At 42.2% G+C, this 21,252-nt stretch overlaps 1 protein-coding gene across 1 annotated transcript in view; it reads right to left on the bottom strand.

Annotated features, from left to right (window-relative positions):
- CDC40 (cell division cycle 40) overlaps window positions 1–19,311 on the bottom strand; it is a 40,439-nt gene extending 21,128 nt beyond the window's left edge. Inside the window, exons 1-3 of the mRNA XM_065631793.1 lie at window positions 19,120–19,311; window positions 9,823–9,909; window positions 7,573–7,702 (exon numbers count right to left, since the gene is read on the bottom strand). Of these exons, the coding sequence (XP_065487865.1) occupies window positions 7,573–7,702; window positions 9,823–9,909; window positions 19,120–19,311 (409 nt within the window). The remainder of the gene's footprint in view (window positions 1–7,572; window positions 7,703–9,822; window positions 9,910–19,119) is intronic.
- Window positions 19,312–21,252: the final 1,941 nt, after the last annotated feature.

The raw sequence follows: 21,252 nt of genomic DNA, 5'->3' as shown, positions 1-21,252 counted from the left end.
ATACAGTGGTTTACTTGTCCTCCAACTGTATTGACACAGTCTCTGGGACTCTATTTGCTCGGTACTCGTCAAAGAGGGACAGTATTCCAATGAATAGGGCCCCTGGGCCAAATGCAGCTTCCCGTGGAAGCAGAGACTTCTTCTAGCTGACTTGAATTTGGTCCAGCATCGTTCTCATGGCAAAGCTCTGAACAATTTCTACTTTCTAGTAGATATGTGAAAGAGAATCTTTCCTATCTGGCTGGGCCTCCTAAACACAGCTGCAGAAGACAGCTTGCTTTTATCCTGCGCAGCTGGTGTGCCTTATAATGTGCCCTGACTCCTACATCTCCTTCAGTTTTATTCAGGAAGTAGATATTTCATGCTACGTTTTAGCAAGGAAAGGTACAATTCCACCTACATCCATCATTTCGGTGCACCTGAAAATGTTGGTTTAATAATAATCAGACTTTGATGTGCATTCCAGGAAGACAGTTAATTAAAAGTATGTTTACACCATACTGTGCAAGGCAGCAAACAGAGACCCAAGGTAGCTCAGGTATGCGGAACAACTCGGCCGGACTGACCCCTTCTGCCCGCGACGGCCTCTCCGCAGAATCAAAGTAATCAGAGAATAAAGTGCCCACAATTGTAAGAGGTAATAGAAACCATAGGTATTGCACATATCATGAGTAAATGAAAAAAAATGAGCAGTGTTATTTCCAAGTCAGAATAATTTTAAGCTCTTAATGTATCAAGTCTTACTGATGAAGTAATCCTGCTATAACCAAGTTACTGAATACTCATAAAGAGCTTTGAGATTCATGGACAGAAAACTGTTTCTTATTAAATAAGACATTAATATCTTGCGAAAGAGAGACTTTAAAATACTAAATGCTGCATGAATGAAGCAGTCCACTTCTAGGATAAGCACAGGGTACTGAAATAGCTATGAAATGTTTTTTCTACCATATTCATTAACAGTTTGTGTGCAGCATGTAAAAATCCCTGACTGTGCTTCACACTGAAAATTTATATACACCCACAGAATTAAGGAGAGTATATTGCCTTTTTTTTTTTTTTTTTTTAATGGAGCTCAAAGGGGAATCAGCAAGAAAAGAGGCTGCTTCTGCTGATTGTACAGATACAGAATAAACAAGTGTTTATATTTTAAGACTCTCTAGCCCTTTTAGCCATGCTCCAAGGACTACAACATCGGAAAAATAATGCTAGTTAAGCTTTTGGCCATTTACATCCATCATAATAGCTCGTGAAGAGAAATTTGTTTTCCTGGAGAGAAAGCCTTCTCTTTAATAGCTGAAATTATATAAGATTGACTTATATCAATGGATTCAAAATAGGGTAGATTACCTAAAACTGCAGATGCAAAACTGGTTATCAGTTAGAAAAAGGTCAGACTCTCACAGAGCAATTATTAATGGCCTTCCATCAAACTGGCAGATCTTATACAAGATCATAAAATGGCCTGCCTGGACTATTTTATTCAATATTTTATGGATTACGCCATCAGCAAGAGATCAGGTACCTGTAAAACCTGCAGCTGACACCGAAGACAAGTGTGAAATATTTCACTTCAGCAAAGACATGCTAAATGACAAATACCAACTGATTAGGTACAGGGGAAAAAAAAACAGTCTGCAAGGGCAGTGGTGTTGATACACTTGACAAGTCTATCTGACACTAATGAGACAAAAAAAAAAAAAGAAATCTGAGATTTATTGCAAAGGAAAAACTATATAAAACATGGAACAGCGCTGGTAAGGCCCAACCTAGATTGGCATGTCCTGTTTTAAGCAATGTATTTTAAAGAACAATTTAGATAAAAATTGAGAGTAACAAGAATGATAAAATAGGGGGGTGAGGAGAAGGCCTAAGAAAAGGCTGAAGAAACATGCTTTTCAGTCTAAAGGGTGATCAAGGACTGAAAGAGAAAAACTGATGGCATCAAAGGTAGTTTCAATATGTGAAATATAGAGATAGCAATGACCCTACGGCTTGATATGGCTGCTGAAGGGAATACACAAAATAGTTTAATTTAAATTTGCAGCACAGAAGGTTCACGGTGGTATCAATAAAACCTCAACTATTACACTCATGAAAAAACTACAACTACAATATTTATGTAGATTTTAAAGCCATGCAAAATAGTATAAAGATAGGAATGACCCTGAAGCAATTCTGGCCCAAGAGATCTGACTAGATCACTGTTTTCAAGCTGTTGTCTGTGGATACAGGACCTGAATATCTCCTTACTCCTTCTGGGGAGTCAGAGTCAAGAGAAGCAGGTTTGCATCCACAATAACAAGGGTTCACAACCTCTTGGGGGTCAGGGATGAAATGACAGCTGAAGAATCCAGTCTTTAGGAAAAAAAAAAAAAAAAAAGAAATGCAGAATGACTAGAGCAGTCTAAGACTTGGCTTTTCCTTTTGTGAATTACATGCCTGAACTACAATGTTTTGTATCCTAAAGAATAAGGACAGCAGCAAGTATCTGACTGCTTCCACGTGCTGGTACCACAGAGACATTCTTGACAAAAAAGCTGAGGTCTGGTTGATCTGCCAGAGATCTGAGGTTTGCATTTGCTGTGCTCTTCCTCAGTTTTCCATAGACTGAGGGACAGTACGAAAGTGACTCAATCGATGGTGGTTTTGAATTTATATAAAATATATTCTGTAAGGGCAGCCAATTCCCACGAGGTTGTTTACTGCAAAGAGAAGCTGCAGATCTTAAGCCTAATGTGGAAAACATCTCCCGTGCCTGTGTCAACTTCACCTCTCCAAACTCCTGGAATGAAGGGAACCTTACTGAGATGGGTAAGTCTTATCTAGATTTAAAAGCTTGTTGGTACTGAGAAGGTTCAAGGAGTGCTTTTTGATGAAATAGTTTGGGATAGTTAATAGTTAAAGAAAAATAAGCAATTTGGAATGACACACAATCTTCAAAAAGCCATATCCTCAAGCAAAAGGTAGCACAGAAATCTGAAACCTCAGATAACAGGGATAGCAAGAAGAACAGAATCCTATTTAAACTGAGGGCAGGGAAGTGGAAAACCCAAGCATGCATACAAATGGCAGAGGCTAAAAAGAATACACAGTTAGACTGGAATATCTTGTTTTAAATTAACAAACTAACGTAATTCATAGGACAATACTGACATAATTGGATAGAATACACTCTTTACCATGTAGAAAAAATACAGAAGAGGGTCATACCAGTGGGGAAAAACATGCTATATGCTACAGAAAGCTTAAAGAGAAATCAGATTAACAAGTTAACAGTGTGAACTAGCACTAAAGGATCCTTTGGATTAAAATTCCAGGTTTAAGTAGTGGTTAGTACAGCTGACAGGACTCCCTTACTGACTGTTGACACAGAAGATGCAACAACCATGAAATGGTAACAGAGATTAAACAGGTGCTAGGGAAAGAAGCACAGTAATGAGGAGATATTTGTGCTGCCTGCTTGTAGTAGGCTGTGCAAATCTCATAGCAAGATGTGATAAAACCAGTATAAATCAACAAATCAGTGTTGTTGAGGAAGCAAAGAAAGCCATAAAAGCATTTACTACCATGATCTCAATCTCATAACAAGATGGTTATATAAAGAAGATTTTCAAAAGGAACTGAAAGTGAGCACCAAACAGTAAAGCCTTTTCCAAATGCAGGGACACTTCAAAGATACCATGTTGGAGAAAAAGAATAAATGCCTGCCAGCTACTAAAAGACTTTAGACACCAGAAAGAAGGGAGCACGGCTGAGCAGTATGTAAAGAGAAACTATTAGAAATAAGGAGCTATTCTTCAAAGAGCTGAAGTTGCATCCAAATGTGAAAAACAAAGAACCAAACTACAGCAGTTGAAGTAAAAACTGCAGTTAAACAGTGCCCCTGCAAAGTGAGGAGCATATTACATAAGGTATGAAAACTAAGACTTACCCCTTTGTCAAAAACTGCAGGGGCAGAGAGCAAACCAGACAGCATATGGGCCAACAGATGATCAAGGAATGAAAAAAGAGAGCATCAGCAAGGAGCTTGGGGAGGCTCCTGTGCTAGAATCTTTCTTTATGGGTAACATGATAAAACATTTACCTCAAAGTGAAATGTCAGGAGACTGAAAGAGTCAAACGAAAGGTTAAACAAACAAACAAACAAACAAACAAACAAAATCACTGGGACCAGGCAGTAGTCACGCAATTGATCCAGAGCCAAATCACAGTACTAAAACTCTCGCCTAATATCGCCTCAATGTGACAGAAACTGAACTTATAAAATACAATGCCAACTTTCAAAAGATGCTCCAGAGGAGATCTGGGGAACTACAGGTCAACCAATCAGACATTTGTATGGTTGGAAGTTTCAAACAGTAGAAACTATAATAAAGAAAACAATGAGTAGGCATTTGGATGAGCATTATATATTGCAGCAGTGCAGACACATCTTTCTGTACAGCAAATTATAAATCAGAATGACAAAACCTTCAGAATATTTCTGAGGTGATATTCCATCATGTGAATGAGCACAACTTGGTTGATGTCAGATACCTTTACAAAACTTAGACTGATTCCAGGGTGCCTCAAAGACACTTCAAAAGCCCAACAGGACTTTACATGCTCAATTGATTAAGAGTTACTAAAACACTGGCAAGAATAAATGGTCGGTTTCCACAGCACAGCAAAGTTGCTGGTGGGTCCATGCTCAGGTCCATATTGTTCAACATAAGGATGAATGATCAGGTAAAAGGGAGCAATTAGCTTTTATGAAGTTACTCCAAGTTGTAGAGAAAAATACTGAACAGAAAAGCCCCTCACTTTATTAAGCTACGGAACAAATTCACAGAGAGATTACACATTAAACGCTGTACACAGCTTTGCTGCTCATCTCAGGAATGATACAGTGGAATTAAAAGAGACACAGAAGAGGAACAAGCACTGCCATAGGCATGGAAAGGCTGCAAGAGAGGAACAAGAAGATTGACCAGAATTTTTCAAGTGGAAAAAAAGCACACTCAAATGAAGTTATGGCTGAGATCTATAGAATAAGGAATGACAAAGAAATGGTGAATAAGAAATGATTGCTCATTGCGTGTTTCAACACAAGAGACTTGGGGATATCAGGTCAAACTAGAAGGCTGTTAAGTTTCACAAGTTCAAACCAGACATATTTTACTGCAATGGTGGCAGATGAGAAAGGTCGTTTGCCAAAAAATATTTGGGGTTTTTTGTGATTAATATATAGGTTTCTTACTGAATATGTATTAATTTATAGAATGATATAGAAGGCTTTTTTTTTTTTTAAGACTCTGCACTGGTTGAGCTGGTTTGGATACATGATCCCATTTACCACCTTCTCTGTCTTGTACCACACTCTTCTTTCATTTACAGTCACTGCTTATCTACAGGCTAGCCACTGCAGATTTGTTTGAGACCTCCGGCCTTAGCACAATGGTGCTAAACAGCCTCACAGAGGACAGAACTCTCAAGATCTGTAGCTTTTAATTAGGAAGCTTACTCAATCATTAAAAACATGTATGATTTAGATTTATGCCTAGCAGTAATACTTGTGTTTTTATACTTGGTCTTTGCCTTAAAAATGGAAAAGAGACTATTGAATTTTTTAATGGATAACTTTTTGACAGCTTAAATGAATGCTGTTTTTAACAGACATTCCAGTAAGCCAGGATATCATGCTCATTTACTGCATCTTCTAGCTTGAACTTCAGCTTCTCAGGGCTTGTTCTTGCAGTTTAAATTGCCTATTTCAGCCTTTTCATAGCTCCATTTTCACCATACTGCAATCATTATCTATTGAACATTTCTAGAAAGCTGAATATGGCAGTTGCACAGTTGCCAGTGTTATCAGCCTTGAAAGTATATTTTATACTCTCTTGTAATACAGCTTTCGAGGCAGTTGCTGTACCCTGATGATATAAACCAATAGCAGGAGCTTTGAGTACTTACTAGTTCTATCTTCCCCCAGACTAAACTTCACAAACAAACAAGCCCCAAAAAATCAAACACTACATGCCTACGGATCCTTTTTCCCAATATCTATTTTACACACAAATGCACAATCCACACAATGTAACATTTAATCTTGCAGAACAAAATCTAATCTGCCTATTCAGATCTTGAATAGGCTCCTACCTAAACTGTTCGTCTAGTTCTAACATCAAAATTGCAGTCAAGTTATGCTATGGAACTACACATCCATTTCTTATATATTGGCATTTTTCTTATATTCCACATCCTAACTACCCAGTGAAAAGCACTTATTACCTAAAACTGTGTAAAAGAAAAAAAAAACCCACCTAATCTTCAATATATTTCAATTTTTACAAGAAAACCCTCTAATAAAATCCAAATATGAAGACAAACTGAGGCTGTTAGAGTCTCTGATTTTAGGTATTTTTTTCTTCCAGGTTGCACTGTAATACATGGCTCCCATATTTATTTGCAATAAAGTCCCAACCTTGTCCATTGCAGAGCGCAGTAAGTGGATTCATGTATGCATAAAGCCCTAATGAAGGTCAGGTGACTTGTGTGTAGTGAGCTGATTGTGAGGCATGACTGTCTGCAGGGAGTAGTCTTTAGAAAGTAAACATGAATAAAGCCACAAGTTCATTGTGCAAAAAGTTGAGTGTTGTGACACTAAGTTTACACAAGATGTATCAGAACTTGCCTAATAGACTGAATTTGAAGAATATAAAGTGATACTTCATCTGAAAACAAAGATTCATACCTGCAAGACAAGCACTTGCAATAAAGTTTAAAACAGAAATGAAAGCTTGCAATGAAACACAGAAGGAAAATTAACCACTGTTGTCTGTAAATACATCCACTTTGTTCTTTCAAACATGTTCAAAACAATGCTTAGAATCCAGTTGTTCTATTTCCCTATTAAAAAAAAATCCATTTTTCTTACAATCCATAAAAAGTCTATTTGAAAAATCAAGCCCCTCCAAAATGCAAGTGTTACATTTTTCAAATGCAACTATGTACAAGTGAAAAGGTTCAAGATGAGAAAGCAGCAACTATAATGATCACTAATATAGAGATACACCTTTGGGTCTGTCTTTGCTAAGAATTCAGCTTGTATCTAGAGGTGACCAGCAGAAAGAACCTGACAACTCAGTAAGGCTTGCTTTTGGTTTTGAAAGCTACCTTGAGTTAAAATCACATGAAAGAATCTATTTGCATAACAGATCTACAGTTATTTGTCATACTAAAAGTGTGACATTTTGATTTGTGTTTTTTTACACTGATGCAACTAATGGAAGGATTAATTAAGAGGGGTTTGGTAGGAGGTCATACACTTGATTACAGTTTCAAAGGCGATTATGAAATGAGATTTCCCAAATAAATACTATGATTTCCAGCTGTATGGATTCTCATTTAAAGACCTTTTCCCATTGAAAGAACATTTCACATTTGAAGACCTTTTTCCCATTTTAGTAAGTCTATTAAAAAGTAATTTACAGAACTTGCAGTCCTATTAACTGTTCTATAGAGAACAACTTATTTTGTCCAACCTGTGCACAACAAAGATGGAGGCAAATTCCACCGTTAAGGACTTACCATAGGTTGCAAATGTTCTTCTTTGTTGTTCAAACATGAAATCATTGATGTGAGCTGGTTCTGCATATCCAGAAAGCATATTTCTAGGTGCAGCCATTTGTTGAGTCCTAAATGGGTTTTCTGGTCCAAACTACATCAAACAATGTTAAAAGAAAGCAAATCAGAATTACAAATTCCTTATTCCTATGCATGTAGTTTTTCAGGTGAAAAAAAAAAAGATTTGTCTTTCAAAAATTGTAATGCAAAATCCTCTTGACTTTCTATTACTTTATGGCTACACAATAAGCTTCTTGGTCTGTTATTTTATACAGTGATGGCTTACATAGTTGCTCTGAACAGCTCATTTCATGATTGAACTTTCTCGCCTGTATTACTGGTACAAAGGCCAAATCAATATCAACTACTTGACACAAACCACTGCCATTAAGTATGTGATCAGTATAAGCACTCAGAAGACAAAACCAGAGCATACTGTTCCTTGTAAGGGGGAGATACCAAGATACCAGGTCCTACTAAACTCTTGTTCTTAATACAGAAATTAGACTGCCAACAATACTTTCATGCATTTAAAAAGCAACTAGGGACTTGCTGTATTATTCCAGGAAATACACTTATGAAACTCTTCCTTGCGAGATCGCAAATGCCAGTCTTCCTTACCATACCATGGTTAGGAAAAAGAACAGTGAATACAAACAAATGCAACACACTAAGCCTAATATCAAACTAAATTTAATTGTAACCCCTATGCTTGTCAGCCATATTTGCAGACACTGTAGACTGTCCCACATTAGGCTTCCCTAACTAAAACACTTATACAGGGTAACACTATATTAAGTTTAAATCAGTACTTTTGCTCACACGCTTCATGGCTTTGGTTTGTGGCAAAATGCAAGCTTGCTATGAAAAGCACAATTTATGTGGTTCTACAAAACATTTTCTAAATGTGCAGGATAACTAATGTAGAAATTTCAGATTGATGCAGCCTTTGTCTATCTGGAATGCTAACCTCTAGTCTAACAGCAGACAAACTGCATGACGAAGTTAAATACTAAAAAAGTTAAATGCTTGAACAGCTATTTTTATCTTTCAGATAGCCTGCCAGTTATAATAAAACAGAAAGTGGTTCACATGGCACCAGGCAGTTCAAATTCAGCCTAAAATGGTTTTTCACTATACACATTGTCCTGGTTTCAGCTGGAATAGAGTCTAGTCTTCCTAGTAGCTGGAACAGCACTGTGTTTTGGATTTAGTGTCGATAATACGGGGGTGTTTTAGTTATCATTGAGCAGTGCTTACATAGAGTCAAGGCCTTTTTCAGCTCCTCACACTACCCCATCAGCGAATGGGCTGGGGTTGCACAAGAAGCTGGGAGGGCGCACAGCTGACACACTGAGACAGCTGACCCCAACTGGCCAAAGGGATATTCCGTACCAAATGATGTCATGCTTAGTATATATTTTGGTGGAAGAAGAAGGAAGGGGGTACATTTGTCTTCCCAAGTAACTATTATGTACGATGGAGCCCAGCTTTCCTGGAGATGGCTGAACATCTGCCTGCCCATGGGAGGTGGTGAATGAATCTCTTGTTTTGCTTTGCTTGTGTGTATAGCTTTTGCTTTACCTATTAAACCATCTTTATCTCAACCCACAAGTTTTCTCACTTTCACTCTTCCAATTCTCATCCCCATTCCACTGGGGGATAGTGAGTGAGCGGCTGCATGGGGCTCAGCTGCCAGCTGGGGTTCAATCACAACACACATTCAGCATAGCTTAAGTTACTAAAATACTTAACACTGATGTGAATAGTTATACTGAAAGTACTTGAATTTTAATTTAAAATCTTATTTTTAGAAGTCATATACCCACAAGACATACAACCATTCACTTTGCTCTAAGTAGCATGACTAAATAACAAAAATGTAAAAATAGTAAGAGACTACTTTAATGCAGTTCATGTTTTACTCAATATCTTTATAATGCTATTTTCCTAGCTTGATTTTTAATTCCTGTAGCTATAATTCTTATAAACATTTTAAGATTATTCTTAGAACAGCTTTATGCAGAATATTAAAATTCAAGCATTCAAAATACAACACATCTGCATAGAATCTTTTTTCAATTTGCCCAAACTAGATTCCAAAGTACATCAAGCATCCAAAGACATCTTATATGAATTTCACACAAGATTTATAGCATCCCTACCCTTTAGGCCAAAGGCATTTCTGCTCTAAAGATCAATACTGTTCCTTACCTCAGGTGCAAACATGGTATCGTAAGTAGGATTGTACTGAACTTCCTTGATAGCAGGATCAAGGTGGACTCCTGTTTCCACATCTTCCTGAAATAAAACAGACATATTAATAAACCATTTTTCCCATACAGACTTTTAAATATATGACATTATCCCATTTCAGACCAAATTAGGGCTGTAGTTCAAGTTGACACTTTTCGCACTAGAAAAGGAAGAGAATAGCTTGGCCAAAGTTTCTATTTTTAAAGAATATTTATTGCAAAACCAATGTCGGGACCTCACTGAGTAATTCAGTCTAAGATACATGTGGAATTTTGTATGTGTATCATGTACTTTTTTTTTAAAGACTTCATGCACACATTTTAAAACCAGTAGCAAGATTGGAGGCGAGCTTATTTTTTTTGAGGATGTTTGAAAAACAGACTTGTAAAGGACAGCCAATGAAAACTGCCACTAATTTAATACAAAACTGTGAAAACTAGATTTCCATAAAAGGTAGAAGGCAGAAGCCACAAGTAAATGTTTTGAAAGATCGTTGGGAAAAAAAATCAGACATTAAAAGAAACATACATAACAATGAGTTTTAGAGAATCCAACGATCCCTTATCTCCAAGTTTTTACCAAAAGGTGTAAGGGTAATTCAGCTTCAGTATTAAAACACATTTCAAAGCCTATTGTGAAAAAAATTTAACTCAATAGATGAATGGACAATAATAAAAGAATAACTTCTTAGGCAACTCAAAGGGAAAAACTCAGAAGGGCACACGCAGCTGAAGTAGAAGACAGAGAAGATGGGAAAGAAAAACGCTGATTAGGTAGCAGTGCTCAAAAAGATCTAGTTTCACAAAGCTCTACAAAGGCTCATTTACACTGATCCTAAATTGACCCTACCTCCTCCCTGCTCCAATTAAGGGCTGAGTTAATGAAGGAGAATGTTATTTTGTGGTTATTATTACTGTTATTGCTTCCTGCACCTTTATTCTAGAATAAATGCATTTGAAAGGGATTTACAATGTGCTAGTATATGGATAATATCCCTAGAATTATACTGAAAAAGCTATCTTGGCACCAATGTTTAATCAGTGCTTACAGGATCCAAGAGCATTTGCAATGCACAGAAGGAAGCGGCACAACAGAGAATCGAATTTTAACAGTCACTTCTTTAATAAAAAATTACCTTGAACAAACTCAATCTTGCTTTGTATTATAGTATCTTGAAAGAGCAAAACGGCATGTTCTTCACTTACTTAACATTATTCCCTATTCTCTGATATGCCGTGCCCAGAAGCACTTTTTCTCCCCAATTCAACAGCAGGTCAATTACAAACAAATTTCGTTAGGCATGCAAGACTTAAAAGGTTTTAAAACCTGGTTTTCTAGAACACAGAAAAGAAAAACAGCACCTAAAGATCTTTGGTTCATTACTTGATTATAGTTGGTCAAAATTGCTCCAAAATTTAAAAAAAAAAAAAAAAAAGGAGGAAAAAAAGCATGGGGTTTTTGTGTTCTTTTGTTTTGTTTTAGTGTAGAATTGTTAAGTGCAACTAGAAGGGTTTACTCTCACTGTATATCAATTATTTTAAGAGGCAGGTCCAGCCATTGCACTGCTCTTGCTTGAGCCCTCAGCACTGCCAGTTCTGGGCCTGACCTCTTTTCTCCCATCACACAACCTTCCCAATTCGCGGGGCTTGGTTGACAACAGCTACCGCTCCATTCACAGCCCTGACTTTCATACACTGTGAACTTGCCTGGAAACAGCACAGCAGGGCTAATCCAGTCACTCAGCAACAAAAACAGACCCCTTCATCCTCAGTTAGAATAGGAGCAGCATATCAAAACTATTTCCTAACCCATATTACCTGCACACTTACATTTCTTTCCACAGCTCCATGACCTGAGGTTCATTTTCCATAGACAACTTTATCAAGTCACATCATACAGCTTGCACTGCCGGCTAGAATTCACATTTTATCCACCATATAATTTGAAAAAATAAAATTAATATCATTGATAATACGGCAAAATTTATCTGATCCGCTGTCAGTGACATTTAAACACCAGTTTACTTGAAATTAAGACAGGGGGGTTTTTCTGCTCTTTAAACTGAAAAAGTGAGAAAAATCCAGTTTTGCAAAAATGCCAAGAATTTTTCAGTTCTGCTATTTTTCCTCCTCTTTTCTCCCTGTTAAGTCCTATTATATGCTGCTCAGTAATTGAGAAAAGAAACAGATTGTGCCATGAAAACTGATCCTCTGATGGATGATTATAGCAATTCTGGTTCTACTTCACTGCTGGTGGAACAGTGCTGAGTCACTTGGAAGCCACACAATATGTTCACTCCTAGACCACCACAGGCACAGTCTTCTGTGTGAAAACCACCGAGCCTTGAAATTGAAGCACATCTTGTATTTGTCAGAGCTACACTGCGCAAGACCCCCAGCCTTATTCATGCCTTCATACATTTAGACATCAAATGATGATATAAATATGCTGCTGAAACACACCATGGTTATTTTTTCATTATGCCATTTCGCTTTAAACTATACAATAATTTGAATGCGTCCCAACTGTCCACTTTACCTTTTCAGTATTTTAAAGAATTGAAACATTTATAGTATCTTTTTAGTCTACAGCAAGGGTTCAAACTGCAGCAAATTATCCTGTGGTCAGCATCCGATAAATGCCGTTTTGAACAGCGTTACAAGATTCTGGTAGGTAACAGAAACATTAAAATTGTTAACCTAGTCCATCAATCATTTCACAAATTGGCAGGCTGTCTACACTGGGGTGTTATTTTTTGTTTGTTTGTTTTCTTTTTCAATGAGAGGAAAGAACTCATCAGCAACCTCTGCACTTGGTGAAGATCACTGGGTACAACTGCATGCATCATCAGACCGTTTCAGCAGAATTCAACTTTCTAAGATACACAAAATGAAAAAAGTAAATATAACAGGTTTTATAACCGCCCTTTTATGTGGGCAAGAGCCAGCAGAACTTGGCTGCATGCATTCTAGATGCATTTGCCATAGCTACAGTGAACAGGGAAGGGATCACAGGAGCAGCAGTCTGGCAGAGCTGTGCCTGAGATAAGGTAATCTGAAGGATCACGTCCCTCTGCTGTGCTGTATTTTTTATTTTGGTCACACACAACACATCTTGATTTATCTAAAAGCCAAAGGTGAACAATTCATCATGTCGCTAATGCCCCAAGTGTGACACAAGTGGCTCTGCGGGCTGGCAGACTATCAGCAGCTGGGCTGAAAGAGGAGGGCATCTGTGAATTCAGTGATGGGCTGAGTATTACTCCACTCACAAAGGCACCAGAATCGTAAAAAGGGACATCAAGAAGCTGTCCATTTAAACAGATATGGTGTTCCTCCAAAGAAAGCTAAACATTCAGCTGTAGGGTTGGCAGAGAAGCCGTTTGTGTTTGCTGCAACTTGGAAATTGTATAAATATGGGCTTTATGGCATGCCGTGCTATCATTAAAGGTGGTACACCCCATATAACCTGCAAAAGAAGAACTAAGGTTTTCGGAAGTTATATTTTACTGACTTCGGCTTTCGTGGAGGACAATACAATGGAGCTGCAAACTTCAGCTCTACATGTCACCTCTGTGCTTTTCTCAGCACCTGTAACTAGAGCCCAGCTGAAATACAGTAAGAGATGTGCTACTGATAAGGGTCCGAAAGAGAAAAATAAAGAATGATCAAAGGTCTAGGAAAATGTGATCTGTACAGAAAAACTGAACAACTTAATTCAGCCTAAAAAGGATTCAGGTTATACAACTTAGCAGAAACAGTCTCGACAGCCAAACACTGAAATTGTTCAGTCTGTAGATTCACTGAGGTTTGGTAGACAGGTTAAAGGAGTGTCTGTCCAGACAGATGCAGGTATCACCCTTGATGCAAGGCGAAAAAGCAGCATATGATGTCTAACCACTGAATTACCTGACGTGGTGGTGGGTTTTGTTTGTTTTTGTTAAATCGATGTGATGTATACTTACTTGCAGTATCAGGTTGACTTACAGCTCTGATATGATTTGATTAGATTAAAAAATAATTTGATACTTAAATATCCTCCTTTTGCCTCTTCTGTGTTGTGTTTCACCCTATCACTGGGGAATGGCACTCAGGGCTGTACTCTGGAGTATCAGCATTTCCTGAGGATTCTACTCTGAGACAGAAAGAAGCTTTTGACACTAAGTGTAGACAAACAGGTGCTTCATTATAACTCCCTAGAGACCAGAGAATGTCTAGCTCCTACCAAGGCATCCTCCTTTAGTCCCACCATAAAGGCCCTTTGGCCAGTTAAAAGTCAGCATAGGAAAGAGCGCAGGAAATAAAACAGATTTTAGATCATAAATCAGATTAGCTTTTCTTCTTACAGATTCCTTAAACATGCCACAGTCCTGTTTTTCTTCAGAAAAACCTTGCCTGAACGTCATAAACCAAAATTGTCACCACCAATGAAAAGTACTTGATTTATACAATGCAATAGTGTTCCAATAATTTAAAGAAAAGAAAAAAGCTTGCTAGAAGTTTTCTTTTATATGTATGCAAGACAAAAACATCTTTGAGTTAAGAACAGGCCAAATCTCTGTAATAGGCATCAAAGCAAAACCTTAAATAAAAGAAACAAGCTGCAGCACAGATTGCAACACTGGATGCTAATAGTGCTCCTTAGAAAGAATATGATATTGTCTACGTTAAGGCAACTCACAGTCCTTTTAATCTACAATATTTTTAATTTTCAGCCAAATTCTCTAATAATATGCCCACTGTGCTAATATGTGGCTACTTCTAAGTTAATGAGAGTTGTTTATGCATTTAGAAGCAGAATTCCACACGTAAATCTTGACTGTTTGTCTAAACACAAAGTTTGTTAGTACAAAGCAAAGGTCAGAGTCTTACAGTTTCATATCAGGCAAGCAAAGAGTTGTGATGTCTATGGTGTGGTGGTTTTGTTTTGTTTTTCCTGGACATTTTCGATAACAAACCTATAACATTCCTTTCTCCATAGGTAAATTCATTACTAATTAGCCAAATAGTTTAAAAGGGCAGGCTGCTTTGCATAAGATTTAATTAGTTTTAATTATCCATTAAATTAAGATGTAGTAAATTAAGACCCCATCCCATGCGCCACAGAGGCTTTAGCAGCTGGTCACTTTCTCATTCTTGCATAAACCACTTGGGCTGTCAAATACGCAGTATTATCTCATTCCAAAGATTTTCAGATTTATTACTAGTAGATGAATGGCATTTACGGTGAAGTCCCAACATTAAAATTTGGTTGTTATCAGCTTTTAGTCATTCTGCACATTCATACACTCTTAACAGTAAATGTCTATCCACCAGCTTCAACAGAATAAAAACAAAACATGAAGAAAAGCATATGTTAAATGGTTTTGTTGAAGTAGGCTGGGGTCCAGCATCTTGCATGATGACAATTTCTAAACATCTATTCTCTATAAGATATTTTGTGGCAAAGAAAGCAGGAAAACTCACCATATTAAAAGAAACTGAGGCATTCCTAACAAATAGCACCCTCCAAATCACTAATTTTCATGACTGCTACAGAACGCCCACAAACTAACTGTACTTTTCCTCTCTCCCCAGCTGGGCAAGGATTACATTTTGAAGAACATTAAGAAATGTGACTGAAGTCTACTTCTTCCCCTGAAGTAGTATTTTTCCAGACACTTGCATAGTGCCAAAGGTAAACTAGATTCAAAAGAAAAATAGTCCTGAGAATTCCAACCCCTTCCCACATAAAAGACAACACAAACCCACCAGCTCCTGTACCGGGCCAGGCCAGCCCAGTTGATGCCAACCCAGCTGAGCATCCTCTCCTCAAAACCAGCGAACAAGACTCTGTAGATAAATACTGTAAAATGTGCTCCCATCCAAGTCTCACCCTGAACTGACAGAGATCAAACAGTAAATGTTCTCTCCAAAAGCAAAGCTTGTAGCTGCAACATTTCCTGTGAAAGTGATTTCTTCACAGAATGTGCAGTTTCCTTGATTTCCTTCAGCATTTTTAATTCACTAGTGAAGGTAAATATGTGGAATAGCCTCTATCAACAATGCAGCTATGCTCACCTGCAACCTGATGATGTCATTTGGAGTAAGAAAATACCTTGATTCATCTATCCAGTCTTCCCACATCAGCCTTACTATAACTTGATGCCTAGAGCAGAGTAAGAACAGGGCAAGTGTACATGATACTACTTCTGCGCTCTCCCAACAGCCAACTATTTTCAGGTCAGAAGCTTTTGTGAGCTTGAAAAAAACCTGGATTTACTGGTATCTCTTCCTTCAATGGATCTCTTCCAAGTACTTGTCCAGACTCTCCTTGCAACAGTGTGAACTTCTTGCATATACAATATTTCTTGGCATGGGAATAGCCCTACTATATGTCGCAAGAAGAACTGCATCCTTCTGTTTGTTTTGAACCCAGTTCCTACTAGTTAGCTTATAGTTGCTGTACTGGTAGAGACAGTGAGTATTCAACCCCCTCTATTGCTGTTTAACGATTTTGCAGGTCTTTGTCATACTCTTCCACTCAGTCATCTCTTTTTCAGTTTTGGCCTCCTCAGTAATTCCTCATACAGAAGCGGGACCTTTCTTCAACCTGGCTGCCCTTCTCTGAACTTTCTACAGTTTGTATGTATCCTCTTCTGAATGAAGGGTCCAGAAGCACACACTTTCTTCCTCTCTCGTCTTCTCTCAGGTACTGTAACATTTTCAGCACTTTAGTGGTGCTAAAAATAGTAGTAGAAACATGCACTTCATCTAGGCAGCTATCCAATTTAAAAATAGTTAAAGTATTACTAGATTGAAGTAATCAATAATTATAACTCAATATTACTTGAGTAATTTAACATTGAGATCAGCAAAAGGCCTATTATAACAAGCAGACTGTAAGAAGAGAGGATAACAAAAGCCACTCTCTCAAACTTCTAAAATCAATAGTAGAGTTTTCAGTTATAGACAAAATATTTTCACATCTATACGACCACATATTTGTATGATGTACTTTGAGGCAAGGACTCAGCAGATTTCTGTAGAATAAAGAAATACACCTTGGAGTAACATCTTAGGGCTATATTTGATATGCACATTTAAGTAACAACAACAAAAACACAAATGCTGTGCCTGAGTGTGCTAACAATTATGCCTTGCTAACAGAGTGAGGAACCTATTCCTCTTTTAAGTACACGAGTCTAACATCTGTGCAAGTTAACAGGCTGAATTCTGAACCAGAAACAGGTACAATGATTAGAACTAATGTGCAGAGTACCAACCACTTAAGATTTACATTCTCAACTGCCAAAAATGCACTTGTGTGCAGCTGCCGTTTATATTTATTGGATGACTAACCCTTCTAGCCTTCCCTCTTACCACCATCTTTTCTTATCCATGCCTAGTCCTTTGTGTAATACATATCCATGCACTTAAGAGTTCCTGATCCTCATTCATGTCAAAACATTTATGTGAGCGAAGTAATACTAATGAACTGTAACTCCGTTTTCCTCCTCATTCAGCTTGCTGTCTTTCCAACCCTTCACTTAAAGAATTCTTGTGACCTACACTCAAACGTCATGTCTTTTACATTTGTTCAGTAAGAGTTTTCTAATTCTGAAGAATTAGGATAAATTCCTGAGTGGGGTGACTGGCAAGCTTATACTGCTATCATTTTTAGGCATTGAAGGTGCTGAGTGCATGTTATCTATGAGACCGGCACTTCTTTCTTGAGCTGTAAAAGTCTAAAAAGAAGGCATGATATCACTCTACAAGGAAATAATCTGTTACTCCTCAAAGAAGGTTGTGGTGCTAAAAGAAGCTCCGGTACACTGCGTATTCAGAAAGATCCAGCTTGAAGTCATTATCCTTCCAGTTCCATGTATCTCATCTATGATCTCAAACAAAAATGACAGAAAACATTTTAATGAAACACCTTGGTACTCATAAACCTCACTTCACCTTAGTTAGCAGAACACCTGTGGCAGAGACAGTCCTAGATGAACCAGTGGATACCTCTTTCAGGGCACAGCCTGGCAGACAGCTTTGAATGGAATATGCTACTTATAATCTCTTTCCTCCACCTGCTTGGTCCTACTCTGGCACCAGGTATTTACCTGTGCCGGCGCAGCCTTTGTGCAGCTACATTGTAAACTGGATCAAAGAACAGATCCAAGGACAAAAACACTCCATCAGAGGGTTTTTTTTGGGTTTTTTTTGTTTGTTTGTTTGGTTGGTTGTTTTTTTTTTTTAAATCAGAACTGTTTCTTGATGTCAGCCACCAAACAACTGCAAAAACCTTTGTATTGGCATGGCAAATGGAAAACCTGTTGTTACAGCCTTAAGAGTAGCAAAGAACACAACCAGTGCTACTTGTCACATTCTCATTCACACTCAAAAGATATTACACGTGTCAATTAGCATTCCTTTCAAAGCCTCTATGAGACAGCCTGTCAAAGGCTGCAAGTTAAGAAGTTAGATATTTCTAAGACTTTAAGGGACAGAAAAATGCACATTTAGTACGTACAATATAAAATGCACATGCAAATATGATCAGTTGCGATAGCATACAAGTTAACTAAAGACAACAAAGTGAAAGATTCCACCCATCTCTTTGTCACAAACCAGGAAACTTTTCAGAACAACTGGAAGCAACACAACACCACAGTGACAGATGTTACGGTGAGATGTCTGCCTTTGATTAGAAACTAGTTGTGTGCAATAAAGTCCCCAAACCAAATCAACATCCTCCCTCTTTCTAGAACCATAAAAGTGAACCAGTATGACGCTGAACTTGGAAAATTAAGTTTTCCCAATCGACCCGGAAATGCAAACAGAAACACCGACCAACTTCTAGGCTGCTCTTTAGACCGGGTTCAGTTGCACTCAGACTACCAAGTACCAATTTCCCTCCACCACCCGGGCAAACAGAAGGACATCTTAAACTCCGGGGAACAGAAACCAAGAGTGCCCCAAGAACTCCAAACAAGGCACGGCTTTCAAATAGAGATAAGGAGCTTTAACAAGCTTCACCGCCCCAGCGGGATCCACCAGCGGAGCTCCCGGGCACACGCCCGCCCTCCCTCTGGCCGCCACGCCGCGGGGCAGCGCAGGGCCAGGCGGCCGCAACGTCCCCGCGCCGGCCCCGCACCCGTCCGCCCCGCTCCCCCGGCTGCCCTCAGACTGTCCCCAGCGCTGGACACCGATGGCGCGGCTACAGCGAGGGGAAGGCGTCGAGGGCCCCGCTGCCCCAGGCGGCGGAGGGACGCCTTACCTTCACGGCCACTTCCGGGGCCGCGTCGACGGCCAGGGCCGGGGGCGCGGCGGGCGGCGCCCGGAGGTGCAGCACGGCGTCGCGGCTGGCGAGCACAGCGGCGCGCTGGGAGCTGCCCTCGGCCTCGGGCTCCGAGTCGGGCTCCGAGTCGGAGCCGCCGTAGGAGGCGAGCGCGGCGATAGCCGCCGACATCTTGGCGCGGGGGCTGACGGGACGAGCAGGTCCTGGCAGCTCCGCGGAGCTCGTCGCGTCCTTTCCCCCGCACGAGCGGTGTGGGGCTGCAGGTTAAAAGGTAGCTCATTAAAACGGAAAACAGGCTTTAAAGGATAAAGTATGGCCTTTTGAGAAATACACGGGCACTTGGGGAGGGGATCATCTCCCTTTACCGATGTGTGTGCTTAACCTTTCAGGACTCCTGGGCGGAACTACAAGCTCCAGCATGCAACGCGGCCCCGGCCGGCCCGGGCACGGGGGGCTGTGCGGGGGTACAGCCGGCGGCGCAGGTCGTGTGGCGCGGCTGCTGCCGTCCGGGCAGCGGAGCTTTATGGCGCGGCTCTTGCCGGCGAGACGAGCGCGCCGGGGAACTTCCCGCTGCCCGCTCCCGGGGAGCGCGCGCCGGCCGGCGGCAGGGGCGAGAGCCCGACGGCTCGTCCGCAGCCCGTGCCGCGCTCCCGCCCGGCGACTCAGGCGCGCACCGGGAGAACGGCCCGTCACGGGCGCTTGGGGTTTGCCGCGCGCTCGCCTGCACCTTGCGTAACGGCGGGAGAACACGTTCGACAGAGGGCGGGCGCGATAGCTTGTGGGCGCCCACCTCCTCCCACACACAAAGGGCTTTCGCCGTCTCCCGGGCAGAGAAGCGGCAGCGGGGCGGGCCGCTGCGCAACCGGGGAACCCGCGCCCGCGGCACTGCTGCCGCCCACTCCGGGCCGCGCCAGGCGCACACCCCTACCTCCCGCCGGGCAGTCCGGGGTGGGCTGTGCCCCAGGGGGCCCCTCCCCCTCCCGTTGATTGGCCGCCAGTAGCCGGCTTTGGGTACGTCACAATGACGGGCCCCGCCCGCCCTCCCTGGGGAGAGGGAGCCGGCGGGTCGGACCGTACCACCTGCCGCCCGCGGGGTGGGGTGGGCTCGCCTCCCTCACGTCGCGGGGTTGGGGGCCGGCGGCGCATGGACCAGCCCGAGCATCGGGCGGGGGGGCCGGGTCCGACCGCCGGGTAAACAGCCCCGCTCCCCTCCCTCCCTTCTTCCCTCCCGCCTCGGCGCGCCGGGAGAGGCTCCTCCTCCCGCACACACACACACACGCGCTGTCCTGTGCCTATTGTGAAGCGTTCCGGGAGCTCCGCGCCGCTGCCGGGGCCGCACGCGCCCCCGCCGCCTCCTCCCCCTTCCTTCCCCCCCGGGCCGGCGGCCGCAGCGCGCGAGGAATGGCAGGCGCCGTTTGAAGTTCCAGCGCCTCAGCGGGAGGCGAAGGCGGAGGGAGGGGCCGAGGCGAGCGGCGTGGAGGTGTGAGGCGAGGGGAGGCAGCGCACGGGAGCCCGGGCCGGCGAGTAAGTGCCCCGCACCCTTCCCTCGCGGCCCCTGCGGCGGGACCGGCCCCCAGCGCCGAGCCCGCGGTCCCGCTCCCCTTCCCCACAAAGGGACCGGCCCGGCCCCCGCCAGGTGCTGTCCCCCTCCCCTTTGTCCGTGCGGGGGGCGGCGGCGGGAGGGAGGCAGGCACGTCGCGGCCGCGGAGCCGCTTTCTCCCGGTCTCCCCGCCGCCCCCGTTAACAGGGGCAGGAGGGGGCGTGTTGTGAGGCGGAGGCGGGGAGGGGGCCGCACTCGTGCCGGAGCGCGGCGCTTCCCGCTCCCTTTCGCCGCCGCCGAGACCGCTCAGCCCGTGCGCCCGTAACCCGGCCGGGGGTTCGCCGGGCGGGGCAGGTGGGGCCGCTGCCGGGCCGGGGTCAGCGGCGGGGGGCGGCGGGGGTGACGTCAGCCGCAGCCAGGTGCGAGCGGCGGGCCGGGCGGAGGGGCGGCGAGGCGGGGAGCGGAGCGGGGCTCTCCCCGCGCGGGCGGCCGCCGCTGGGGTGACTGGGGCTCGGTTCGGCCGAGGTGGGGACGGGCGACGGGTTCCCCGTTGGGAGGTGAAGGGGATTCGA

This window comes from Caloenas nicobarica, chromosome 3, assembly GCF_036013445.1.
Source record: "Caloenas nicobarica isolate bCalNic1 chromosome 3, bCalNic1.hap1, whole genome shotgun sequence".
NCBI lineage: Eukaryota > Metazoa > Chordata > Aves > Columbiformes > Columbidae > Caloenas > Caloenas nicobarica.
This window is presented reverse-complemented; position numbering and strand designations above follow the sequence as displayed.